This window comes from Terrapene carolina, unplaced genomic scaffold (genome assembly GCF_002925995.2).
Source record: "Terrapene carolina triunguis isolate 2854851 unplaced genomic scaffold, T_m_triunguis-2.0 Scaffold131, whole genome shotgun sequence".
NCBI classification, from domain to species: Eukaryota; Metazoa; Chordata; order Testudines; family Emydidae; genus Terrapene; species Terrapene triunguis.
This window is the reverse complement of record NW_020664482.1, coordinates 23,468,648-23,495,709: the sequence shown is the minus strand read 5'-3', so window position 1 is coordinate 23,495,709 and position 27,062 is coordinate 23,468,648. Positions and strand designations below refer to the sequence as shown.

Below are 27,062 nucleotides of genomic sequence, written 5' to 3'. Positions count from 1 at the left end.
AAAGCCCCTTGAGCCTGTCGCCTCAGGCCAGGTGGAGAGCCAAGCTAGCTCATGTCTTCTGTTGCATTGATTTTTACAGGAGTATTGAAGGTCTGGAGATCCCCAACATCCAGACTCGCATGTTCCAGAAACTCACCAATCTGTCTCACATGTGAGTACTTGGGAGTGGGGAAAAGGATTGGGAGCTTCTGTTGCTGTGGTAGAAGTTAGTGCCAGGAAAAATTAAACAAACTGGGCTCAATCCTCAGTCGATATGTCCTTCTGCGATGCCCAGAAAACAGCTGGATCTCCCCAGATAGATATTTCTATGCCACCCCACACAGAGAGTGTGCCAGGATCAAGACACTGCTTTCTGGGAATCCCTAGCTGGCAAAAAGGCCTCTGGAGTGTCATAGCCAACAAGGCTTAGTTTAGAGCAGCCACAGTCTAAACTGTGCCAAGAGAGATGGGGGAACAAGTTCCAGGTCTGGGGACACACAAACGCCACAATATTTAAAGGTGTTTTACCCATAAGCATTAATCTGTGTGTGACCCACTCCCCCATGGCCTGCCTCCCGGCCACACTCACTGGCCCTGCTGGGAGGCCAGGCTGAGCTGCCAGTGCAGCCAGGGCTGGGCCTGGGGTGAGGAATCGCTCCGGCTCCTTGGGAGTGGGCCTCCCTGAGGACCCACTTGCCTGGAGAGGCCCAGCCAAGCACCTCCCTCCCCACCACTGTCGTCCCCGCCCACGGTCTGAGACCTAAGACTGACCAGGCTTCTGCACCAGTCCCAGGCGGCTCAGCTCCGAGAGGACAAGCGGGGCTCCAGAGGTGGTGGGAAGCAGAGACTGCCCAGAGCCGGAGGTGCACGGGGGTCCAGCCAGGGGGCAGAGAGAAGCAGGGGGGTGGGGGTGGGGATGGGGACGGAGAGGAGCCCTTGGCCAGCCGGTGGGCAGCAGGCTGAGAGGAGCAATCGGTGGGCAGGGGGAGCCAGCGGGGTCTCGGGGTGCAGTGCAAGCAGAGCAGGCCAGGGCCCCTTCTTAGCAAGGGCCCGGCTCCGCCATTGTAAACCCAGCACTGGATACACAAACTGGACAGGCAGCTTGGAAAATGGGGGGAAATTTCACTAACCAGCCAGCTGTGAGCTGCTTTGTCTTTTCTTGCAGAGAAAAAAGCAGTTAGTTTTCTCCAATTATAAATGTTTAAGCGTACACGGTACAAGATAACTGTACATTTCACTTTCTGTCATTGGTCTGTTTTGATTAAAAACCTGGGTACGTTTTGCACCAGTAATGTTAATGAGCAATAGAAAAGGACATTGTTTTCTCCCCCCTTTTATGTGTAATTAGAACAGAAATGAGCCTTGCTTTGAAGTTTGTCATCCTTTTAAAATGCAGAGTTTTGCCAAGCTGATATAGGATTACTTTTATGAGGTTTTTAAAAGACGGGATTTATATGAAATAACCCTTGGATAAAATGTGAATCCCTGTTAATGGAATTGTAAAGGTTTTAATGATGGATTGATTTTGAAATGTTGTATGTTGATAGAGGTCCTGAGTTGGAGGGAAACTCTGTACGCATTAGTTTAAAGTACTGAATAGTTATTGATTAAAATGCATCATTACATAGTACATGATTCAACGAAGTACTTAGGCACATGCTTAAAGTTCTGCAGATGCCTAAGTGCTTTGCTGAACTGGGGTCAGGATGCACAGCGAGGGTGATTGCTTATACGTTGACCTTGCATTTTGGGATAAAAAGCAGCTGTGATCTTGTACGAACGTCAGCATCCCAAACAAGGAAATTGGCCCATAGGTGGAGCAGAGCCATCACTCCCCGTTAAGGGATGGCCTGCAATTTTCAACCCCATCCTTGGTCCTGAGGGGATTGAGTGCTCGTGAGCCTAAAGGGCTGCATATGCTGGCTAGAGCCTTGCAAAGTCCTTGGTGCTGTGCAGACTTCCTCATCGCTAGCTCACGTTCCCAGCTCCTGCCCTGTGCCCCTCGCCCATGCTGCCACATCTCACTCGGTGTTTAGACATTTATGATACGTTTAGGCTGAATCTGCTCCAAGGAGATGAAAAGAGTGGCTCAGGAAATGGAAGGAGAAGGGCCTGGGGAATGTTTGGGGGAGGTGAGGTGGGGAGAGGAAGGAGGAGCAAAAGGGGAGGTGCATGAGGCTCTGTGCCAGGTGGGCAAGCCTCTTCCCAAGTTAGCCTCTAGGGATGGAGCCCCTGTCCTGGGCATGGATCTAACGCAGGCGATATCCCTTTGTCTGGCAGCTACTTTAAGAAGTTCCAGTATTGCAGCTACTCTCCGCACGTGCGCAGCTGCAAGCCCAACACCGACGGCATCTCCTCCTTCGAGAACCTCCTGGCCAACATCATCCTCAGGGTCTTTGTCTGGGTCATCGCGTGCATCACCTGCTTTGGGAACCTCTTTGTCATCTGCATGAGGTCCTTCGTTGTCACAGAGAACAGCCAGCACACCATGGCCATCAAATCGCTCTGCTGTGAGTCGGGGGTGGGGATGGAGGGGCTGGCTAGGACAATGTCAGGCGAGAGAGAGAGAGAGAGAATGTGTGTGTGTCCATCCGTCCAAGGGCAAAATTTGGCCTTCTGTTAACAGCAGCTCTATAAGGTTTATTGAGCCCATGGGACTGTTGCTAAGGGTTACCCTCATGGGTTGATGCTCCACACTTGTCTCCGTCCCAGGTGCAGACTGTCTGATGGGAATCTATCTCTTCTTCATTGGAGCCTTTGATCTCAAGTTCTCCGGCGAGTACAACAAGCACGCCCAGGTGTGGATGGCGAGCATCCAGTGCCAGCTGGTGGGCAGCCTGGCCATGCTGTCCTCGGAGGTGTCCGTCCTGCTGCTGACGTACATGACCCTGGAGAAGTATCTCTGCATCGTCTTCCCATTCAGCCATTATGGGGCGGGCAAGAAGCGGACCCTCTCCATGCTGGTCGTCATCTGGCTGTTGGGCTTTTCTCTCACCCTCGTCCCCTTCTGGTGCAAGGAGACCTTTGGGGACTACTATGGGAGGAACGGGGTGTGTTTCCCACTCCAGTCCGATGAGACCGAGCGACCAGGAGCCAGGGGCTACTCCACCGGGATATTTCTGGGTAAGGAATCATCAGGACATGGGGCATGTCTGCTCAGCTACAACAGTACCACCAAGCCTTGGGGATGGTAGGCACCATGCAGCTATAGACAGGGGCCTGGAACTTGCTTTCCCTGATGTGTGCTCTGCCCCAGAGTCAAACAGGAAAGTCAGCGTCATGGAAAGGTGCAGTGAGAGGTAGGATGGTCCAGTGGGCAGGGTGCTAGCTTGGGACACACAAGGTCAATTTCTTGCTGCAGCACAGGCTGCCTGTGTGACCTTGGACAAATTGCTTAGTCTCTCTGTGCCTCCGTTCCCCATCTCCAATGGGGATACCCCGCCTCACAGTGCTGCTGTGAGGATAAATGCATTCCAGCAGGAGGTGCTCAGACCCTGCAGTGTTAGGGGCCGCATCAGGACAGCTGACGGTGATTGGTCACATGAGTCCATCAAGAGGCTGCTGCTTGTTGTTATCATCTGGCTCAGTTCAATCTGCAGCCAGGCTGCCAGTGGGTGAAATAGGGTTGATCCCACACAGGTAAGGGAAGCAGCAGCCCTTGGTGTTGGGGGGGAGGGAGGGCAGATAGGATGCTGTTACTGTTGCTAGAGATGAAGGGAGAGTGGGAGAGAGCAATCAGCAAACTAGCCCCTTAAGGAACATTGCTGCCAGGGGACCAGGGATGTTTTCCCCATGTTGACCCCTGGTACACATCCGAGGGCTGATGAGAAACATTTTGCAAAACTTAGGAGGTTTTTTTAGCCCTCTCTTGACCCCTTTGTGGTCCCACAAAGCCCCCAAGCCTGGTGCAGCATTTCCCAGGGGGCTGAGGTGCACCCCTGCTCTCCGTGGGAGGGGGTTGTACGGAAGTGTGCAGCACCCATCCATGCCTGTGGCAGCAGAGCTGAGGGTGTGCAGCCACACAGTGCCAGGTGTGTAGATCCAGGAGCTTTAATGCAGATCCAGGCTGCTGTTATAAATCACTGCTCACCTGCTTGTTACTGCAGGAGAGGGAAAGTGCCTTAACAACCCCCCGCCACTCCATTGGCCTGAGGCCACCTCCAGCCAAAGCACTCCTGGGAGAGCAGGGCCAGAACCAGACCCTAGGAGACCATCGATGGGCCTCAGGCATGCAGGGACTAGAAGATTAGCGGGGTGCAGACACATCTGAGGAGCAGGTGGGGCAGTGAGAGTCCTAGCCAGGCAGCAGGACACCCACAGCGCTGCTGCCCTTGATTGCTTTCACAAACGCTCTCCTGTTCTGTTAGCAAGGCAGAAGCTTCCTGTTTAATCACCTTACAGCTCAGGTTGGCTGTGTCCACGTGGCTCTCGCTGCTCCCTTGGGGAAGAAAGGGATCATTGGCCCTAAGAGGCTGCTTTATTGGAAGGCCTCTGCTAGCTGATGTTTCACCCACCGTGTGTGGCCCAGGCACACCGGGGCTGGCTCTCTGACACACTCATGGCTGGTTGTTGTCCCCTCAGGTCTAAACCTCATTGCCTTCATCACCATCGTGTTCGCCTACACCAGCATGTTCTACTCCATCCACACCACGGCCACCAAGACGGCCGAGCGCAGCGTCTTCTCCAGGGAAGTGGCCATCGCCAAGAGATTCTTCTTCATCGTCTTCACTGATGCCCTCTGCTGGATCCCCATCTTCCTCCTGAAGCTTCTCTCCCTGCTGCAGGTGGAAATACCAGGTGACTGACCCGGCTAAGCTGGAGCCCACGCCAGCATCAACCTTTCTGTACAGAGAGGCCTTGATATGCAGAGCACTGCCATGCGGTGGCTCCCTGCATGTGTCCCTCATGCGCTGAGTAGGTGCCCCAGAGCACCTGCATTATAATGAAGCTGTACAACAAATGCCATGCCAATCCTGGCCTCTTACCGGCTTCATACTACCCCACCTCGCCAATGCAATCCCTCCTGCTCGCAGCAGGGGGCACCTCATTAGGCCCAAAATCGGTGCAGAGCTGGCCTGCAGTTCCTGGCACCCATGCTCAAAATGCTCCATCCCTGAGGGGTAAAAGCTGAGAGACAAGAGCCAGACAAACTCAGGTCACTTCTTTCCCTTGGCCCCGCCCCCCCGCTGAGCCCAGGCAGCACCTTCCATCTCCTGTTGGTTGACAGCCTCTTGCCACCAGCCTCATCTTTCCATACAGAGATGCCCTGGAGTCTAGGCAGGTTCCTCTCCAGTTCTGACCGGCCACCTCATTGGAGCTGGCTCCCAGTCTGCAGCTCAGAGCAGGCTGGGGCCTGGAGAAGGAAGCAGCGGTTCAGTCTCTAGGTCTGTGGTGGGTAGGGGCAGCCTCCTGTGATGGGGAAAGTTGAGCCTGTGTTCTCATGGCTGCATTTGATTGCAGCTATGTTGGGGATGGCGCAAGGTAAGGTAAAGAGAGAGAGAGAGAGAGAGAGTGTGTGTGTGTGTGTGTGTGAGAGAGAGAGAGAGCTGTCACTGGCCTCCTCTTTAGTGGCTTTTCCTGCCATACACACTCCCTTTCGCCCACCTCAGCATGCAAGGCTCACCTGATTTGTACCCCTGCTGAAAACCAAATAGGTGGAAGTTACATCAGCACTTGCTTTGTGAACAAAGTACACCCAGACTGTTACTTTCTCTGCCATGTGTCACCACTGAATTCAGCCCAGCGATAGGAATTGCACTCCCTGCTCCAGGCAGGCCCTAGGTCCTTAGCTCTCCCCCATTATGCCTGGGTAATTCAACTCTTTGCTGTAAATGTTCTTTAGCTGAAAGACTCTTATTGCATAATGGAGTGAGGTGTCTATAAATGATCCTCCTCAGTGTGTGATGTGTTCAGCACTAGCGGTGTCCTAGCAGGTTAATGCATTTTTCTTTGAGTTTTGGAGCCCTGGGTTTGAATCCCAGCTCAGCTCACGGGTGGTAATGCGTTTGGTGCCTCTCTCATTCTGGTCCGTTTGCTCACATAACAAAATCAATCAGCCTGCAGACCAGCTAGAGAGGCTGTGCATTGTCAGCTACCACTCATGCCCGTGAAGAGCCAGCCTCTGCTCTCACGTAGGTGTGAGATCTGGAGTAGCTCTGACTTAATTGGGGTTCTTCTGGCTTTACACCTGTGTGCCTGAGAGCAGAATGTGGCCCTGAGTCTCCAGGCTAAAAGCCTCTGGCTGAATTATTTCCTAGGATGTGGGCAACCAACCCCCATGGTTACTAACATACTCCCCTTGTTGGAACAGGCACCGTGACTTCGTGGGTGGTCATTTTCATCCTGCCCATCAATAGTGCCTTGAACCCCATCCTGTACACCATCACCACCACCCCCTTCCAGGAGAAGCTCAAGCTGTGTTTGCAGAAGAAGCAGCTGCAGCAGTTGTCACTTCAGGACCCAGAAGAATCAAGAAAGAGCTTTTACCTGCTATCCACACACACCAGCAGCACCTGACAGTCCCCAGCGGCTTAGCCTTGGGAGTGGTGACAGGCCTCACTGCTTCATGCATGCAGCTCTGAAGGACCATGTCTCTGTCCTCCCCAGGTGCCTCCCCTGGCTGGTTCATTGCCCACCCCAATGACAGCCATCTTGGGGGCAGATGATGCCAAAGGGGAGCTGCCACCACTTGCCAAGTGCTAGTCATTATCTCAGCCACCTCTCGACCATGGAGGGAATACCACTCCCAGCTGCAGCAACAGTGCCTAGTGTTGTATAGGAGGCTACAGCAGAAATGGTCACAGATAGCCGATGGGGCCTGAACTTTGCTTGTCTGCCCCACGGTTGAAAGCACTGGAACGCTGCCTGCCCCATGCATTCTCGTTGCTGTGTGTCAGTGCTTTGGGGCTGTGGGTTTAGCTGATGCTGGTTCAGCACAAGGACTAACCAGCAGCTGTGGAATGGATGTTGTATTTCATCCTAACCCTCTGTTGCATAGTCCCTGTAGCTCCCTGCCCCTTCGCCCTGGAGCCAAGCTGCAGGGGCAGCTGCTGCAGCAGCCTTTGGAACAGCCGCCCCCAGTGCAGAGCCCCAGAGAGGTGTTTTCTGCATTGCCGGAAGCAAGTCTGGGTCCAGGGGAAGGAAGGTGGGAGGAGAAGTCTTCAGTGCTTTGATTTGGGGCCAGAGGCAGCTAGAGCAGACGCCAGCGTGATCCTGGCGAGAGTTGTGGGCCACTGGTTCTGCCGTGTGGAGTGATGAACTATTCAGGCTGCCCTCAGCCCTTGGGGAAGCCTTGGCTGTGGGACCCAGGCAGCCGCTGCTAGTGTGTGTGAAATGCTGCAGAAGGAAAGGGAGGCGATGCTGTCCCCTGACACTTCCTACACCACCCTGACCGCTGTGTTCAGGGCCTGCTCCCCCAGCCACCACGTTCAGCAAGGACTCACAGCCACACCCTGTTCTCCAGCCGTACCTGGGCTTGTGCCTTTAGAAAATGAATCCTCGCAACTGAGGCACCAACTCCCCTGGGCTAATGCAGCCTGTGCCCAAAACCATTCCTAGGAAACTGCTGCAGCAGTAAAATAGCAGCACCGGGGCAGTTGGTAATGGTTGGTGTTCCTTCCCTAGCCACTGCTCCTCTCGGATTTACTCCTGGGAAGGAGGCAAGCATTGCCCTTCTCCAGGGGGTGGCTGGGCTCTGCCTTGGCAATAGCAGTTCTGGCTCCCTGCCATACGCTGCGTGGGCTGGCTAGCCCCACCCCAATCCCAGGTGAGATGAACCTGGCCGGGCGTACCACCCCGAGCCCCACTGGTGGCCTGGAGACAGAGGAGTTTGTTTCAGCCCCACCCAGGGCTGGAGCTACTGACATTCCCTGTTTGGTTCTGGAAGGATCCCAGCGCTGGAGCGGCAGGCTCTCGGCCCGGGGGCACGGCTCACACTGTGGTGGGGCAGGGAGAGGGAACAGAACAAGGGATTGAAAGTACCAGCTCTCAGCCCGCTGGGGTTCTCTTTGGGCACAGCCTCAGGACCACAGCATGCTGCACATTGTGACCATTGCCTGGAGTCCCAAGGGAGCCACCTCCATGCGCGTTACCCCCGTGCTTTGTGACCTGCACAGAACAGCGAGTGGGAGAGACAGGCTGCCCTAATTATGCCTGTTGGATGCCACAGCTCCTTTGGGAGGGGCTAGCATCAGGTTGTAGCCAAGGCACTTGCAACTGCAGGGTAGGAGCCCTGGGCAGTTGACCAGGTAGATACCAAGTGCCTGTAGCAGGGAGGAGGAAAGAAAAGGGGGTCGGGGAGAATGCATCAGAAATGCTGCTTAATGACACTGTGATTATTCTGGAGAGCTATGTTCGTACATATCTTCTGCTAAGCGATGGGATCAGCTGGTAACACTGCAAGGCTCCAGGCAGGCTAAAAACCCAGAGGGTACCACTCTGTGAGCTCGAGGAGACGCTGCATTAGCTGCCAAGAACAGTGGGGCTTTGAGAGAGTGAGAGTAACACATGGAGGCCTTAAATTGACAGGCAGAGTCACATCTTGAAGCATGGATATGACCATTTAATGCACTGCTTGTCACTCTCCCCCTGACTCCTTTCAGCCCCCCTGTGAGGCCAGCAGTTCAGATAACACCAGCCTCGTTCCTGGGAACGTACCGGCAGCCTGGGCACAGAAGGAATTTCCATTGCTTAGCAAACACACTGCCCACTCCATCAGTCCACCCTGGGGTCCTTGCTGTCTCAATTGGTGCTGATCAGAGCCTGCTGCTGAGCCAGGCAGGGCCTCTGGAGGAAGGACAGCCCAGCCCCTGCCAGCAGGTCAGAGGAATAGAAAGGAGGCCCTGCCATTTATACTCTGAGGCCAGAGGGAAAGTCAATGGGGGAAATCAGATTGTTTGGGAGCAATGGGAAGGTTCCTCTGACGGGTATGAAGCTGACTTGTGTGAGACCCATGCAACTGCCCTGCACGTGCAGGAATAATAATAAGAATAATAATAGCCCTTTACCCATTTCTTTTTGCCTTCCACATGCTTTACAAAACAGTAATGAATTACGCACTCGGCCTCATTCTGTCATGACAGGAGGCTTCACACCCCAGCTCTACTACGGTACCCTGGAACATATGTCAGCCCAGTGCTGGGTGAGAAGGAAGCACAGACCACAGCAGTAAGGGTACATCAAGGTTTCATCATCAGCCAGCGGGTGCCATTAGTACTTTATTATTACACAGAGGAGGAACCGCAGCCCCCTTTGGAGTCAGACAATCTGCAGCGGCTGCATCTGATACAAAAAAGAAGTCCCTTAAATACAAAACACACGTCGCTCTGGTGTTCATCGCCCAGCACCAAGCTCTTACCGCCTGAGTTATATATTAATATTCCAACTGTACAGTATTTATAGATAGAAAAAGAAACATAAAAAAAAAATGAGACAAGAATCAGTCCCAAACGTTAGTTATACAAAACCAAACACAAACAGAATATAGCTGGTGTGCATTAGAGAGAGGGAAAGTTTGTTACTGGTGAAACTGACAATTTCTACTGCCAGTGGGTTTTGTTGCCTTCCAATTGGAACAATGTCCAGTCATTTGGGTCCCTGGTTAAAAAAGAAACCCCGTCAAGTGCACGTCACGGTCAGACTGTTTGCGAGCTTGGAGGGAAAGTGGGGGAGTGACACGATCAGAGCAGTGGGATCCTTGGATCAAAAGTTATGGCGCTGTAGCAACGTGAGTTGCCTTTCATTCCCATCAGCAGTGCAGTGAGCACTGCTTCTTTGGGGGAGGGAATTAAGGGGAGATCAAGTGCCCATAACAATGTGAGCAAACTAGACTGTACTAACCCAATCTCTGCCCATCTGGCTGACTAAAATGGCACTAATGTAGCACAGTTTGGGGCAACTCACATTACTCTCTTAGTGGAACCACTCTGTACAGTGGAGGTTACGAGACCAGTCCCCCCGCACCCCCTGTGGTCACACCTCATTGACCAACGCTATTAAACCTCCCCTGCATCCAGGCTATAGTTTGCCAGCAGGATGGTACCTTTTTAGGGTGTCTTCATGTAATGGAGGTGGTGTTCTTCACCTTCCCCCCCACCCCCAGGCAAATGGAACTCTGACCCTGGGAGTACCTTGATTACTAAACCCAGCCAAAGGGGGATCAGGGAGATGCATTGTCCAATTTTGGTCTCACCCCCAGCCTTGTAATGGCAACCCCCCATGTACAGCTGACACACAGGACAAGGGTGAATGCTTTGGAATTTGGACTCATCAAACTTGGATCTGATCCAATTCATGAAAATGAATGGCTAGGCTCCCACTGGATTCCATAGGGATTAAGACTGGGTCCCTGGTTAGCAAAGCATTTGCACCCTCATTCATCGGTCTACATGGCCCTGTGCTAAAAACAGGGGAGCTAGAGATTCCCTGTGTCTGATCAAGTAGAAAGCACTGACCTGGAGTTCCTTCCCCAGTGAAATTCAGCACCCAGAGTAAAATAGCTTCCTTTTTGCCATTCAACACATGGCGGTCATTAACTATAAACCAGAATAACAGCAGCATCCATCTGACATTAACCAGCTCCCCAGACTATTATTGCCTGTGTGCCGCACTGCTAGGTACAGCTCACACACACTGTAACATCCCCAGCAGACGCTCCTCCTGACACCACACACCGCCATACAGACGCTGCACCAGCTCCGCCCTCTCTCACTTCTCCTACACATCAGCATCATCCTTGGTCACTTCAAGCACCGTCGCTCTTGTCGCTGAGTCCAGTCCCTGGGCTGAAAGCGTGAGCCCATGGTCAGTCTGGCAAAGGAGGTTAATGGGTCTAACTCTGGTCCAGTTGCTTCACGGCTCAGCCTGCTGTATGGACTCCCCAGCCCCACTCTCCCCACGGCGGGCGGGCGGACGATTGCTGGAGAGAGCCGTCCCACAAGCAGCACACTGGTTCGTTTCTGCAAAGCTGCTCTTCAGAGCTTTAGGGAGGAGATTCTTGCTGCCTTTCAACCAGCAACGGGCATTCTGGAAGCAGGACATGACGGCTTCCGTTTGGCCCCTGGTGCCCACAAGGACATGCCACTGGGCACAGCTCTGAAGGTCCCTGGTGTGTAAGAGGAAAGGGATCACACAGAGATGGAAAAAACTATTGGCTCCTTCAGGGTTGGTGGTTGGTTCAAAGGAAGGCTCATGCTCATGTGCCTGGAAAGGCACTGCCCCACCCAACCAGATGCCAACAGCCTGCTGATGGCCAGGTTCCCTCTCCATGCTCCACCCCACGTTGTCTGGGAGGTTCATGATCAAACAGGAGTGAGCCTCTTCCAGTCTCCTCAAATCTTTGTCTCAGGGCCACATGGGCTAAGCACTGGGAAAGAATCTCGTATCCTTGCCAGCTCCATGGCACAAAGTTGTCCAAAGACCTTGCTGTACCACTCGGGAGACCGGCCCCTGGAGAAACAACAGCAGAGAGGAAGTCATTGTCAAATGCTGGAGAATAACATGGCTTGTCATGTACAGCAGGGCCCATTTCAGGCTAAAAGGGACTATCAACATACCTGCTCTGGGGCAGTGTGAGCAAGCACCAGCTGGCATGATAGGGAATATTCCCTTCTCCATTCTCCCATACTGCATATGCCATGCAATGCATGGGCATGATTATAAGGCAAGACTGAACACTGCATTGGCTCCCTTTCCTAGCTAAGGCTGCTACACCCTAGTCGAGTTTGCTGCAGAAAATTAAGGGATAATGCAGCTCTTATGACCGCGGCAGGGCCTTGTTTTTCCCAGATACATGGTACAATTAGCACTCCCAACAGAGACACACGAGCTCCTAACACCGCAGCCTGCCAGTGTGTCTCATCCCGACCTGGAGGGACTCCCAGCAGTGTTGCTATAGGATGCCAGAGGAGCCGGTGGCTTTTCTGTGTGTAAACAGCAGCCCCCAAGGAATTGGACTGGGATCACCAGCGTGCTACACACAGGCATCTGGACAGCCATCTGATGGGAATGACTGGGGGCAATAATGATCTTGGACAGACTGGAAGCTGTGACCCAGCAGTAACTTGTCTGGCCAGCTCCCTGAGGATCTGCTGGGGTAAGCCAAATTGCTAGAGGATACCCCAGTAACCTTTGAGGTCCTACATAACTCTGACCCCTCCTACTTTCCATCCTTCTGATCACTTTGGCAGTGCAGGCCTGGCCTCAAGGCCCCATTTCTCCCACCACCATCTCTGTGCCTTCTACTATGCCTCCCCCTTCTGAGCTGGGTCACAAGGCTTCTCTCTCACCAGCCACATTCCTTTAGAAGAGGCTGAGAAGCCACACAATCTTCCTGTCTATTTTCTACATAGACTACAGTAGTATCCGAGTGGATTTTATCCAGGTGAGCTAGGGAAGCACCATCCCCAATTTACAGATGAGGCACAAGGTAATTAAAGTCACACATGAAGGCTGTGTCTGAACTGCGAATGGATGTAGATCTCCTGGGTCCTAGTCCCTATCCATAGACCACCCTTCTTACCCTAGGCTGCGACCCTTCTCCAGCCTCCACCACTCCCACCCTTGTGTGTTGCTGCACCATGTTGAAATTAGATCGTAAGCTCCTTGGGGCAGGGATCATCTTTCTGTTCTGTGTTTGTATAGTGCCTAGCACAATGGGTCCCGGCCCATGATTCCTTGGTGTTACCGCAGCACAACTAATAATAATTTATCTGCATGTGAGCCATCTAGCGTGCTTGGGGGGGGGGCGGCGTTAAATAATAAACGATAATTGATGGAGGGGTAGGGAGTGCTAGCAATGATTGTATGTATACGGTACTGTGCGGAAACTAATTACACCTCCCAGCCCCCCTGCAAGTAAGTGACTATGCTTCCCATTGTGCAGAACAGAGAGGTCACAGTGAGTCACTGTTGGAGCCAGCATTGGTACCCACAGCTTCCTCACTCCCACTCTGTGCTCAGATCACACCTCACACTGAACCAGCATTTGGCGAGAAACAGATTAACAGGCCTTTACCTGAGATCAGCTCTGCAGACGTGGGTCACTTTGGTCCGACCCATCCCACATGGTTCAATCAGATACTGAGATGTTAACACCACGGCCCTGACCCCTCCTTCCACCTGCAGCTTTTCGTGTTCCAGTGACATGGAGACCAGCAGGTAAGCCCCTCGTGGTAGGTCCGTGCGCCATTTCCTGTAGGAGGGAACAAGCAAAGCTAGGGTGACCATATTTCCCAAAGGGAAAACAGGACACCGCGCGGGGCAGACTCAAGCCGCTCGCCCAAGCTCCCCTCCTCACGCAGGGCTGACGTTGCTGCTCACACAAGCCCTGCCTGCTCCCCCACACGAGGCTGGTGTCACTGCTCACTCGAGTCCTGCCTGCCCCCCTCCCCAGCCCTGCTTCCCCCTTGCAGGGGGCTGGCGTCACCCACTTTTTTGACAAAAGTGAGCATTTGTTGGCAAGAGCAAACAGGACAAATGCTCACTTTTGCCAAAAAAGTCAGGATGGCCGGGACAGGGCTTAAGAAAGGGAGTGTCCAGCCAAAATTGGACATAAGGCCATCCCAAGCAAAGCCCATCATCAGAACTTCCGGACCAGGCCCAGCAAGGAAGCGGCATCCAGTCAAACACACAGCAACAAGCTCCGGACAACCTCTGGGTTTCACCTGTCCCCTTCTAATGGGCAGTGCCATGGGAACCCAGCAGAGCTGAGAGCAGGAGGTTGTACAGCCACGCTGGAAAGCTTGGCTGAACCAACCCCATTCTAGTCACTGAGGCCTGAGTTTGCTACAGGCCAAGAGTGTCTAAGGGCAGGTCTTCACTACGGGGGGGGTCGATTTAAGATACGCAAATTCAGCTACGCGAATAGCGTAGCTGAATTCGACGTATCGGAGCCGACTTACCCCGCTGTGAGGACGGCGGCAAAATCGACCTCCGCAGCTTCCCGTCTACGACGCTTACTCCCACCTCCGCTGGTGGAGTAAGAGCGTCGATTCGGGGATCGATTGTCGCGTCCCAACGAGACGCGATAATTCGATCCCCGAGAGATCGATTTCTACCCGCCGATTCAGGCGGGTAGTGTAGACCTAGCCTAAGCTTTGCCCACAGCACTCTGCTGAGAGCAGAAGGGCTGCACCTGAGAGAAAACGGAGCAAGATGCTGCAGACACCCTCACCTTTAACATAGAGGTGCAGCCCACAGAGAATACGCTTCCCAGAAGGAAACGTGCCTCCTTGATCTGTGTCTGTCTAAGGCATTTTCAGGCTGCCCAACCCCCGAGTGCAGTATGTTGTCTCTAATGGAGAGGGAGCATTCCCAGACAGGACCTGGAATCTCCACACTCCTCCGGGCAGCCGCATCTCAGACCTCCGGGGACCTCCTTTGGTCTGTAGTCTGCTTGGGTAAATTGGGGATGGGTACGTTGACCGCCCCCTGATATAAAGGCACAGGACATTCCACACCAGGACCAATAGCTCCCTGCATAGGTAGGGGAGTTGGAGAGATTGCACCTTGCCTCCATGCTGGTCCAGATTCCCTCACCCACAAGTGCTTCTTCTTCCCACCTCACCTGAGAACGATGAAGTCCCTGCGGGGGTGGGGCGCCATGCTGTCCGTGACGTAGTGATAAACCTCCATGTTCTCGTCCAGGGCCTGTATCACTTCGCCTTGCAGCAGGTCCTCATCCCAGAGGTGACGCTCCCGAAGTACCCTCTGCAGCACCGTGTAGGGAGGGGCCTCCATCTCCGTGGAGACTTTCCACAAGCGCAGCGGATGTCCGTCACCAACCTGTGGAAGCCCGGAGCGGAGGAAGTCAGTCAGGCTTTCAAGCCAAGAAACCTAAGGACAACAAGTGGCCCCTTGAGGCCTCCCTGCCATGGGGGCAGGGGAACTGCCTTACATGGGCTGGTGAGTATGTACAGCCTGCCCCTTACTGGCTCACGGGTGAGCGGCCTCTATGTCTGAACCAGCTCATCTGCACTGAATATAAAGGGGATTCTTTATTGGGCCTGCTGGCACAGAGTACCCCGTGCTTGTCTCTGGTTATCCAGCTCCCGGCTTCTGCTAGTTAGTGTCATCACACTGGTGGTCTAGAATGGGACTGCTGAATACACTACCTAGCCAAAGGGTATGAGGTCTAGTTGACGGACCAGTTTAGCTGGCAGCCATGCTGTGTGTATCTGTGACGCATGAAGAAATCTACCAGGATGTAGGCCACTGATTAGTCTGTTCCTGAATATCTCCATATACTCCAAATACACCGGCATGTGCAAACCCTTCCCAGGGTGGACGTTACCTTTTTGCACGAGAGCTCTGTGTTCTGGGGCCCTGCGGTGCTGAGCCACCCTTTGAACTTCTCTGAGGACTCTTTGAGCAGATTCTGCACGTTATCTTCCAAATAAGCCTGGAAATCCTTGCCCTCCCCTTGCAAGCTGTGGCTCATCAGCTCAGCCAGCGAGAGCGGGTGGGCGTCTGCTGCCACGTAGGAGTTGCCCAGCTGAAGCATCATGTCGTGGGGTATCTAGAAACCAAACACGTGGGACTTAGGAGTTTAAAAACCCAAGAGTGGTTGCTAGGAATTGCTCGCCCACTCTGTCTCCTGAAATCACTGTGCAATAAACCCTGAGGTCACCTCTCTGACCCAGACGGACTCTGGGATGCCAATACCAATAGCCCAAACAATGCTGCACACCAACCAGCAGGACAGATTGGGTCCAGTGACGTCAGGGCTCATTGGGTGTTTTCACACCTCCCCCACCTATCAGCTGATGTCCAAATGTTAGATGGGAGCAGTCACATTAGGGAGGGTAAAAAAGGTATTTCTACAAGGGAGATAAGCCTCTCTGCTTCAGGAACACAACTAAGCCACTAACTTTGGGACTTAGACAGAAACATCCCCTATGGGCAGGTTATTCCGTAACTGCCCACTGGGGGCTTCTTGCACGTTTCTCTGGAGCATCTGGTACTGGGCACTGTTGGCGAAAGGAAACTGGACCAGATGGAGTTTTGGGCCAATCCAGTGCAATTACTAGATCCCTGGAACACTAAGGAAATCCCATGTGGCCAGTGGGTAAATGAGGATGATACAGCGCAGCCATCCTGTCTGGGTCTGTGCCCTGTGGTAAGTGCTCTGCACTGCCACTCGAGACACACTTGGGATTGGTTAGCAGGGCTGGCCTATTGCTCCCCAAGCTGGGAGTGCTGCGTAGCAGTACAGTGCGTGCTTGGGAGCATGTAGGGAAGGAGAGCCCTGCTGGACTAACTGGAGAAATAGCCTGAAGTAAATAGGATGAAATTCAATAAGGACAAATGCAAAGTACTCCACTTAGGAAGGAATAATCAGTTGCACATATAAAATGGGAAATGACTGCCTAGGAAGGAGTACAGCGGAAATGGATCTGGGGGTCATAGTGGATCACAAGCTAAATATGAATCAACAGTGTAACACTTGCAAAAAAAGGCAAACATCATTCTGGGATGTATTAGCGGAAGTGTTATAAGCAAGACACAAAAAGTAATTCTTCTGCTCTATTTCATGCTGATAAGGCCTCAGCTGGAGTATTGTGTCCAGTTCTGGGCACCACATTTCAGGAAGGATGTGGACAAATTGGAGAAAGACCAAAGGAGAGCAACAAAAATGATGAAAGGTCTAGAAAACAAGACCTCTGAAGGAAGATTGAAAAAATTGGGATGTTTAGTCTGGAGAAGAGAAGACTGAGAGGGGACAGGATAACACTTTTCAAGTAAATAAAAGGTAGTTATAAGGAGGAGGGTGAAATATTGTTCTTGTTAAGCCCTGAGGATAGGACAAGAAGCAATGGGCTTAAATTGCAGCAAGGGCGGTTTAGGTTGGACATTAGGAAAAACTTCCTAACTGTCAGGGTGGTTAAGCACTGGAATAAATTGCCTAGGGAGGTTGAGGAATCTCCGTCATTGGAGGTTTTTAAGAACAGATTAGACAATCCCCTGTCGGGATGGTTTAGTTATACTTAGTCCTGCCATGAGTGCAGGGGACTGGACTAGATGACCTACTGAGGTCCCTTCCAGTCCTACACTTCTCTGACTCTATGGCACTTCACAGAGTTTTCCTAGGGCAGTCAGTGAGTAACAAAGGAGAATCTTGGCCTTTCCCAGGAACCGTGACAAGGCGCCGATGGGTGTCGGGGAGGAGTACATTGGGATGAAGGCAGACTCCGCTGTGAGAGTTGAATTCCCTCAGAGCAGCATTCTACACAGACTGGCACCGTTTCTGTCAGATTGCTCTCCTGCTGTAAGCCAGTCCCCAAAGCACACAGGGGAAATGCACAGGCACCTGCTACTTCTACACATCTCCCAGAGCCTTTCCACAGTCGTTTGACTTGCCGAGAGAAGAAGGGTTTCATCGTTACACGATCACAGGCGAGACAGAGCCTGCTGCTGGCTAGCTTCTGTACGGCAATGGCAGAAGGATGGTTTAATGCCCAGGACTCGGACTTACCAACCCAGCCATGGACCTGCCATGTGACTTGGGGCACTTCATCTACCGTGTGCCTCACCTGTACCGGGGGCAAGGCAGCACTGCCCTACCGAGCAGTGGCACTGTGAGAACAAAATCCAGGGGTGCTCAGATTGTACAGCGAGGAGGGGCCAGGTAAGTACCTAGACAAAGCAGCATCGCTCACCCGGAGCTGCAGCTACCTACCTGGAACAGCTTCTTACAGTCTGTGATCATATGGGAGAGCCCCTGGGTGGCAGCCATGTTTTCATTCAGGTCCTTCTGGTCAGGCTTTCCCATGGTGCCTCTCTTCTGAATCATCCTGCCCAAGAAAATGCTGAGTAGTGAGACCCAGCAGAGGGAGTGACGGGCCGCAAGAGAGCAGGGAGTAAGGGCTCAGCTGGAGGTACTCCATGCATTCTTGCAACAGGGAGAGATACTGGCAGGGGAGGAATCACTGTATTGTAGTAATTGAAAAGATGGAGCCCTAAGGAGAGTCCTGCTGACACCCTGTGGTGAAACAGCAGTACTGCAGCTTCCTGATCCTATCAGTTTTCAGCAGAGCTGGACTGGGTGTAGACTCCATCCCCTCCTGCCCTCACATTGGGAACTTCACTATGTCCCTCACTGGGGCTGTACTGTCACCATGGTGATTACTCTGTCACTGCTGTGCTCAGCCCAGGAGGAAGATTAGGCTGTAAGCTCCTTGTGGCCCAGGCCTTATGTCACTTGTCCGCTGTGCCCATGGAGGGGTCCCTGACACTGCAGCAGCCCCTGTGCCATGGCTCTCAGAGACTCCTGCAGCACTGGGCTGAGAGTTAGGACCTTAGCTGGATGCTCCTTCCCCTAGCATGCCCTCTAGGAGTCCCTCGCAGCCCCTGATGGAGAGCACGGGCAGAGGGAACCTGTTGGGAATGGAAGCCCTTTTCCCCCTTCGTTTGACCCAGCCTCGGTGTAGGTGCCACAGCGAGTGCAGGCCAGCCAGGGTACCACCAGGCCGTGTCTCCAGTAAGGAAGACAGAGAGAGGGATCGTGGAGGGGAGCGCTGGGACTCTGAAAGCCTGAATTGGCTGTGCATTACCTGGGTGAGGTGCTCTCCTTCTTGGACACGTTGAGGTGGAAAATGGATGGGGCCAGACACACCGCCAGGTTCCCAGATGTCATCTGGTTCTCCTCAGCTGAGGCAATGTCACTCAGGAAGTACAACAATGTCTGCAGCACTTCCCGGTTCTCATCTGGCATTAGGATGATGGCTGCCTGGACAGCTTGCAGTCTCTGCTCTTTAGGGACAACTGAAGGCAAAGCGAAGAAGCCTGTGGTCAGCCAGGCTCTGGGACCCTACACCTAAGGGGCTCCTCTAGACTTGGGCTGATTGGACCAAGGGGCAGCTAGGTGGGGCCCCAGAAAATAAGGGTACTTGCTCACCTCATACTGAAGCTGCTGTCCAGTCAAAGGGCCCCAAGCCACCTTACTGCCGGCCTCTCATTGTGTGGAGCTGGTCACAGCAATATTTGTTCATAGGCCATTTCACAGCAAAAATCTCCCCTGGTAACATTTCTCCCCTAGCAGCATGTTCACAGGGCCTGGGACTGAGTCTCTAATTCCACAGCCCACGTATTCCTCTGGGGGCAGCACTGGGTCACAACTAAGAGCTGTGCAACTGCATGTCAACAACCACCTCAATGGTGCCAAGTAGTGGGGACTGAGGAAAGGGCCCAGCCAAACCCCTCATCTAGGCCCCATGCTCTGAAGCACCGCTCACTGCTCCGGCGCTGCTCCCTGGTTAGAAGCCTATGCTGGACCAGTCAGTTTTATTCCACCACTGCTGGCAGAACGTTAGCAATGGGGTCAGGCTATAGCAGTGGGCAGTCCCCTCAGGAAGCAGAGGTGGAATAAGGCAGATCCAACAAATCAGCCCCCCTATCCCATAGACACCCTCTCTCCTCTCCGCTTCCCCATCTCTGCGGCAGACTCCTCTTCCCAACTCCCATGGGTGCTCCTAAGTCCTTGATTTTCCTCCCAAGCCAGGCAGCCCAGCCCAGCGGCCACTGCACCACCTCCTGCTGCTTTGATCCAACTCCCTACTCAGCCTGGACCCACTCCCAGCCCTGAGGACCTGCCTAGCTCTGCCCCGCTGGGAGGCCTCTCCCAGGGAGCCCGCTGGTTGCACTTACACTGATAGATCTGCAGGAAGGTGTCGGTGAGCTTGCTGGTAAAGATGGGCTCTGGCAGGTCGCGGAAATACTGCTTCAGCAGGTCAGCCACGTCGTAGGCCGACTGCCCTTCATAGTTCACGTTGTCGGGGGAGGCTTCGTTCATGTGTCTCAGCACCTGGATCCGAGACTTCACCCCCGACTTCCGGAAAATGCCAATCTGTCCAGGAGAAGCGCAGAGTCCAGCACAGTCGGCCAAGGCAGCCCTGAGCTCCAGGCAGAGTAACCAGCTCTGTCTCAGGCAGGTGCTGACAGCCCTCAGCTCAGCCTCTGCTACCCAGTGAGAAGCCAGGACAACCTGCTGGCCAGGGAGTCTCTGTGGTGCCCATCAGGAGACACCTTCCCAGCACGTCTGGGTTCCCCCACCCCGGGAAGGGGGCCCTGGGCAAGGGAAGGTCGAGGAGGCAACAATGCCTGAGAGGAAGGGTCTCAAGTCACTGACTAAGTGAAAGGTTGTGGGCTCCGCTCCCCACGCGACAGCAAGAACATTGTTGCCCTTCCTGAGATGCTCGCTGCTGTGTGCGGGCTGGGCCAGGGCACCCAGGTGAGGCGTCTGGTTTGGCAGGCAGAGACCGGGGTGAATACAGGAACAAGCCTCAGTTTACTGCAGTGCCCCAAAGCTCATTGCCACCTTGCTGGCTTTTCGACCAGCCAACCCACCTTCAAGCTTCCCCTCAGCGACAGGTCCATACCCCTGGTAGGCTATTCTGGTCGACCAGGCAGGGGTACCAGCAGGGGCTGACAGTGGCTCCTTAAATAAAGTGCCTTCTTCCTGCCCCATTGAGAGGGCTGCAGGGCTGGGGAGCTACACTGGAGCCCACGGCAGGGGCTGTGGGCAAAGGCAATGAAACTGTACATAGTCCTAACGCTGCAGTACGCTCCTATGGCAAGCAACTCTGTATCTCCCCTTCAAGGCAATCTGAATGCATAGGGGTTAAGGAGCAGCACCCTATGGAGTTAAAAGTCAGTGGGGCCAAAGCGAGGGGTTGCCTCCATCACTCATGCACCCTGACAGAGAGACAGAGATCCCCGGAGAGTGAGCACCCTGATCACCATGGCTGCATCTACTGCAGGGCTCCAGCTGACACAAGGTTAAATGAGGGGCGGTTGAGCTGTGGGCAAGTGAATGGGAGTTCAGGGTTGTACTGCAGAGGGCTGGTCCTCACCTGGTCCAGGCACTGGCTGCGGATGTGGCGCATGGCCTGCTGGATGCTCTGCGGCAGAGGCTGCCCTGTCCTCTGCACGTTAATGATTGGCGGGACCCCAAAGACCATTTTGTCCCTGTAGTCGGGGGCTTTGCTCCTCTTCATGAACTTGGGGACAGTCCTGTGAGATGGGGACAGGGGGCAGACAGGCCAGTCAGAACAGCCACCATTTGCCCTGGGCAGAAGCTCATAGCAGCAAGCAGGAGGTGAGGTGGGGACACATATGCGCACACACAAATGCACGCATGTACACCTCATATGCATGCATGCACGCCCCCCTGCACACATGCCATGTGCACACCCACACACACCCATGTGCATACGCTCACATGCTTACATACCATATGCATGGATGCACACATGCAACATATGCATACATGTACACATGGTGTGCGCACACCCCCCCATATGCATACATGCACACCCACGTGCTCACATACAAACAACTCTACCTTGTATTGATACTCTCGGGTACAAAAGAACCCCCTCCCCAATAGTCTCTTGTGTTTCTACAGCACCTTCCATCCCAAAGTGCTTCACAAACAATCCATTCAGCACCGCTGAAATGCAGTCACTTCTGGGGTGGAGGGCAGCAGCCAGGGGAACTGCCTACAGCAAACTCCTACAGGGAGCCCAAGGCAATGTTTCATGTGCATGCAGAGCAAAGATGGCTTCCCACGCCATCCCCCGACACACACACACACACACACACACACACACACACCCCTCACTATCTGCCACAGGAGGATGAAAGGTTGAGTCAACCCTGCTGGGATCTGAAGCTCTGGTTTCAGGGAGCTCATGCTTGGCCCTACTCAATCATGCCCTGCAGCTTCCCTTCCCCGCCCCCACTTCTCCCACGCTCACCAGGCCCAGGCCTGCTTGTGCGGCACAGAGTGCTTCTCCATGATGGCGGTGAGGCGAAGCAACGAGCACTTCTGCAGCAGGTTGAGCTGAGCGGAGGACTGGCGGTTGATCTCCAAGGAGGCAGAGTTCAAGCTGGGACGATGGGAGTTCTGGAAACTGTGCCAGCGTAGCTTCCTGCAGGGGACAGCAGGGCAAGGGAGCAAAAGGTCACACTGGCAGCCGTGTCGCTTCCCCAGGGGAGGAGGACGCCTGCTTCCCGCACTGCCAAGTGCTCCTGGGAGCTGAGCAGGGGTCCAGCAGAGGCACTGAGCCAGCAGGGGTAGCACTCTCCTGCCACCTCCTCCAGCAGGGACTAGAATATGAACTACCTCAGGCCGTGGGAGGGATGGGCCCATTACAGTGTTCAAAGCAGCCCTCCCGTGCAATTCAAACATAGCTGGGGCATTTCCATTGAGAACCCCAGTGCTGTGGTTATTGGTCTGCTAAGCCTGGGGATTTACAGACCTGCTGTCCTGGGGAGCAACGGGGGCACTGGGTGGAGGGCAGTGGCATCTTCTTTTGCTTCCCAGAGCTACACCTTCCACCCGGTGAAGTACACAACACTGGCAGTAAAAAAGAACCCCGCTATCTACCCAACCTACCCCAGCAAAGTCACCACACTCTAGGGCCACCACCCAGCTCATCAGTCACAAGAGATCCTGATTTCCACAAGTCTGTACTGGGCCTCATGGAAGGGCCTAGACTCCTATCTAGCCATCCCGCCAGGTATTTACATCACAGCCAGTCCCAGGGTATCAGTGTCTGGGAGAGAGACGCAAGCCTGCAGGTCTTTCACAGAACCCCTCATGTGCTTTGGGTGGGATGCTGTGTTGTGACAGTGGGAAGCAACATCACAATTTGATCCTGTGTCATCCCAGAGCACTGTGAAATCAGAGTGACACAAACACCCCGAGCCAATGCTTTCTTTCGGCAGAACGAAGGCAATCGAACCCCCTGACTGACTCGGTGTAGGGAGCTTGATGATGAGCTCTGACCCTGCTGAACTTTCCCAAGTCCATGTTGTTCTGAAAGGCCCCTGGACATCCACCAATGCACTGGGGTAAATCTCCAAGCGGAGGGGGTGTGACTTTCCCTGCTGACTTGAATGGATCTAAATCCCCACACATCAACCACCTACCAGCAGAGGAGTTACCTGCCACTGTCTAAACGTGCAGGCGGCAGTTAACTTAGGGCAACCGGGAAGCTGAGCAGATGCCAGAGCTTTTCAGAGGGATCTTCATACCAGACAAACTACCCCACTCGAGCATGTTTAACAGCATATCCATGGACAGTAACTGCCTGGTTTCATAACTAATAATTTTAAGTCAAAGTGGCAAAGCACGTCCGGGGTATGTGTGGAACTGGGTCTGTGTGACACAACTGAAATATGCCCATATTAAGGTTCCCTTCAAACTGGCAGCAGCAAAAGGGTAGATGAGCATCCTGGTCCTTCTGAATGCTCTTGGTGCTTGCTTCAGGCCACTGGAGGGCACCAGAGACTCAAGCTGTGTTCACCGGCTGCCCTTAGGCACCCAAACTAAGTCTCACACAGTGCAGGGGGTCCTGGAGCAACTGATTCTGAACAGGGTCTTCATTCGTTCCAGGCTGGCTCAGTCCCAGTGAAAACAATAGCATACGCAGATGGCACAGTCACCGTGTGTGTCACCTACACCAACGCCAGCCTGTCTGCCTCGGGGACCAATATCACAGTGACATTCCCTCCTCTCCCAAGTGCTAGTGGCCCAGCGGCAGGGCCATCCCCAGAGATTGTGGTGCCCTATGCAGCCCCCCAGCAGGGGGGGAGCTGGCCCCAGGCCTCCGAGGGGGGTTGCGTCCCAGGCCTTTGGGAAGCAGGAGCAGCCAGTGCAGGAAGGCAGCAGGGGTTAGGCCCGCCCGCCCCGACCCCAGCCTGTTTCACTCTGCTTCCCCGGCTTCCAGGCTTGGGGGGAGAGGAGAACTGTCCCCCAGCACTCACAGGCAGCGCGGCTGTGAGCTGGCGGACTGGAACGGGCTGGGGCCGGGTCGCTCCACTTCCCGCCGCCCAATGAGTGCGGGGCGGGCCTGACCCCTGCTGCAGTCCCCCAGGACGCATAGCTAAGGGGACAGGGTTTGGGGGGGAAGCGGCGGAGTGTGGGCAGGGCTGGGGCAGGGGCTGAGGGGAAGGGGAAGAGGCAGCTTTCCTGGGTCCCGCTGTGCGCAGCCCAAGAGGGGCCAGCTCAGCCGTCCGGGGGATTGGGCTGGCCACTGTAGCTGGATGCAGCATGCAGCTGCGTAGAGCACCAGGAAATTTGGGGCAGTTTGGTGCCCCAAATTTCCTGGTGCCCTATGCAGCTGTGTAGTTTGCGTATGGGTAGGGATGGCCCTGCCCAGCGGAGCTGTGCAATAAGCAAATGCCAGGGTTTATCCAGGAGATGATGTTAGATCTAGGGCCAAAAGGTGTCCCAGAAGAAGTAGAGCCACTCACACTGTTCTCTAGTGGCCTCTCATGATTGATCTACATACAAGCAACACTGAGGCGTTGGACGGGGGGCGACTGGAATGCAAACCGCCAGCAGAGGCCTGCGAGCACCCTTCCAAAGGAAAAGCCTGGTGGCGCACTAGGGGCCAGCTGGTTGTGCCTGTGGAAAGTCAGCCCCAAGACTAAGCGCTCCACCTGCCACACACCTGCTATTAAAGGGACGCTGAGCTGCCAGGGACAGGGGTGCCTGAGGGGAGTCGTGCCTAGACCTTAGCTCAGCGACGTGTCCAACCCACTTACCTGCAAGGTCTGGTGAGGGACGCTCCCACACCTGAATCCCTGCGCTCTCTCATCTCGATCTCCTCCGCCTCATTCAAGGAGTTGCCCGTGCTGTCGAAGTCGCTGGCAGAGGTGCCCACGTCGGACATGGACTGCTCTTCGAAGTTCAGGTTGGAGGGGAAGGTGGGCTCCCCTCCTGAGTCCGTCTCCTCCTCCCCTTCCCCCTCTCCCTCCTCATCCAGGTCGGGGCTGAGTGCCTTAGACCAGAGCTCCACCTTCCGCTGCAGCCCCCAGACGTCCTGCAAGATGTCATCAAGGTTTTTGTAGCTCACCTCCCCATCCATGCTGAAGAAATCTTCGCTGCTGCCAAACTCGGGCACGTTGTCGTACACGCTCGCCCGGCTGCCCACAGAGCTGCAGGAGCCCCGCCTCTGCCGGCACACAAAGCCCCGTGGCGAGGAGTCGTCCATGCTGCTGCTGCTGCCACCAACTCCACACCCCGAAAGTCCCACCGCTTTGTTCCCAGCTTTCCAGTGGGCCAAAGGGCTGCCATCGAGAGGACACAAGCTTTCGATGGAGAGAGATTTGGGGAAAGTCCCCGGCTTGTGGTCCCCAGGGAGGTGGATCAGGCAGTCGCCCTTGTACACATGCCGCTGGTGCAGTTCTCCAGCAGCCCAGCTGGTGCTATTTTTCAGGGCCGTTTCATAGTCCTCCAGATAGACTGCACCGCGTCTCAGTTCAGAGCCCGGCTTCCTCTCGCCCGAGTTTGACATGCGATTAGTCCTATATCCCACCGAGAGAAAGTGTTTGTTGCCATGGAAAGAGGAGGACATTCCTCTTTTGGGGGAGGTGGTCGTGGCAGCAGTAAGGTTCCCATTACTCTTCGCAGAGTCCCACCCTGGTTTGGTCACTGTCCCGCCACTAGCGGCATCCTTTGCTTTGGAGTCAGATTTCTCTTTGTCCTTCCTTCGGAAAGACTCGATCCTTTTTAGGAAGCTGCGGGACCTCCGCTTCTTGGACTTGTCCTTAGAACTCCCACTCCGGTTTGGGGATTGGTTTGTCACGGAGTGGTCACTCAAGCTCTGGCTGGATTTGGTGATGTTTGGAGAGTCCTGGCTGGGTGACACGTCAGGCGGGATGGCCACAATGCCAACTGTGCCGCCAGTGCTGCCTGTGCTGGTATTGCTGTGGAGCGAAGTGGCTTCCAGATTGGCACTGGGGTCCGTCAGGATGCTCTCACGGCTGGATGTCTGCCGCATGGTGGTGTTCAGCACCTCTGGACTGTGGGAGAGAAAGTCAACAGAGCCAATTCTGGACCACCTTTTGCTGTCCCTCTGGAAGGCCCATCGGTCGCTGATGGCACAAAGATCTTCTTCCTCTGAGTCTTCATTCTAAACCAAGAATAGGGATCACAGAGTAAGACACAACCAGCTGGGTCATCCAGTCTGACCACCCTCTCCCTGAGTTTTGCATGGCTACTCACACCCACCAACCACAGCTAGGGTAGGAGAATTTACAGTTGCATAACCACATCTTCTCTTGATGGGGTCATGTGCTACGTACAATACACTTTAAGAGACCCAACAAGCACACCCCACCTTCTATGAAAAGCAATTGCATAGGAGAGAGAGAAAAGATCCATTAAGTCTCAGTCTGTCCATTCTCTGGGGGCTAGAGCAGGGTTGTTTTCTACAGTATGTTCCTGTGGGCTCTGTCCATGCTAGTTCTAAATGTTTCATATGGTGGATCCAACCAGTTCACAGGGTTACGAAGCAGGGGGAAAACACCATCCCATGCAAACAGACTCCAGAATTTGTAATAGTGTCCTGACGCTCTGCCTGTCTCTCTCCTGCCAGGACAGTGGCGCACTGGAGAAGCAGCTCAGCAGAAGCACACTGTACTGTTGTCCATTAGAAAGCACTGTCACTGCCACGCAGCCAATCCCAGAGCCTTTAGACTTAGAACAGAGGGTTCCTTGCCACACAATGGAAGGAGTCCTACAAAGAACAGACTGCTCCACTGTAACTGAATCAAAGCGGGAGGGGACAGACGGAAGCTATTGCTTTCTAGATACACGTGCTGGTATGAAAAGGGTTTCTGGGGTCTCAGGTCAGGTGCTGGGACAGAATGGCTCATGGCCTTGCCGAGCCAACATACGAATCAGAGATCAGGTGAAGCTTGTCTACTGGTGTCCCCAGGAGTTGTTACAGAATCTAAGCTTTCACTTCAAACATTTAAACTTCTGTTAGACCTGCAAGTTATTAAAAAAAAAAAAAAAATCCTGATGTGAATGGATGCAGCTGGGCTGACTTACTGTAGCTGAATTAAAGGGCCCTTTGCTATAGACCGAGAGGGGGGCAAAAAAAAACCCAGCAAAATTGTGAACTTCCCCACATTCATCTAAATAGGGTGTTAACTCTGAGACCCAATGATGGCAGCTTAAATATTAATCATTGTCAACCATTTCACTGCTGATCTTTTTATCAGAAACATCCCACTACTATGAGGCTAAAGGTAGGGGCTGGATGGAGGGCTGGTTTTCAATACAGCAGCAC

The 27,062-nt window shown here is 53.9% G+C and overlaps 2 protein-coding genes across 6 annotated transcripts in view; one reads left to right on the top strand and one right to left on the bottom strand.

Moving 5' to 3' along the window:
* LOC112109543 (relaxin receptor 1-like) overlaps nucleotides 1–7,376 on the top strand; it is a 42,207-nt gene extending 34,831 nt beyond the window's left edge. The window contains exons 15-19 of the mRNA XM_024204109.3: nucleotides 80–151; nucleotides 2,260–2,489; nucleotides 2,692–3,102; nucleotides 4,561–4,776; nucleotides 6,290–7,376. Of these exons, the coding sequence (XP_024059877.2) occupies nucleotides 80–151; nucleotides 2,260–2,489; nucleotides 2,692–3,102; nucleotides 4,561–4,776; nucleotides 6,290–6,495 (1,135 nt within the window). The 3' untranslated portion in view covers nucleotides 6,496–7,376. The remainder of the gene's footprint in view (nucleotides 1–79; nucleotides 152–2,259; nucleotides 2,490–2,691; nucleotides 3,103–4,560; nucleotides 4,777–6,289) is intronic.
* A 1,785-nt stretch (nucleotides 7,377–9,161) lies between these two features.
* The window catches only part of STARD8 (StAR related lipid transfer domain containing 8), a 120,114-nt gene continuing 102,213 nt past the window's right edge, over nucleotides 9,162–27,062 (bottom strand). For all 5 annotated transcript variants that reach the window (XM_024204104.2, XM_024204107.3, XM_024204108.2 and 2 more), the window contains 10 exons: nucleotides 24,529–25,898; nucleotides 21,732–21,905; nucleotides 20,826–20,985; nucleotides 19,621–19,819; nucleotides 18,528–18,738; nucleotides 17,654–17,768; nucleotides 15,269–15,493; nucleotides 14,543–14,760; nucleotides 12,992–13,168; nucleotides 9,162–11,424 (listed from right to left, as the gene is read on the bottom strand). In XM_024204104.2, coding sequence (XP_024059872.2) covers nucleotides 11,307–11,424; nucleotides 12,992–13,168; nucleotides 14,543–14,760; nucleotides 15,269–15,493; nucleotides 17,654–17,768; nucleotides 18,528–18,738; nucleotides 19,621–19,819; nucleotides 20,826–20,985; nucleotides 21,732–21,905; nucleotides 24,529–25,898 — 2,967 coding nt within the window. In that variant the 3' untranslated portion in view covers nucleotides 9,162–11,306. The remainder of the gene's footprint in view (nucleotides 11,425–12,991; nucleotides 13,169–14,542; nucleotides 14,761–15,268; nucleotides 15,494–17,653; nucleotides 17,769–18,527; nucleotides 18,739–19,620; nucleotides 19,820–20,825; nucleotides 20,986–21,731; nucleotides 21,906–24,528; nucleotides 25,899–27,062) is intronic.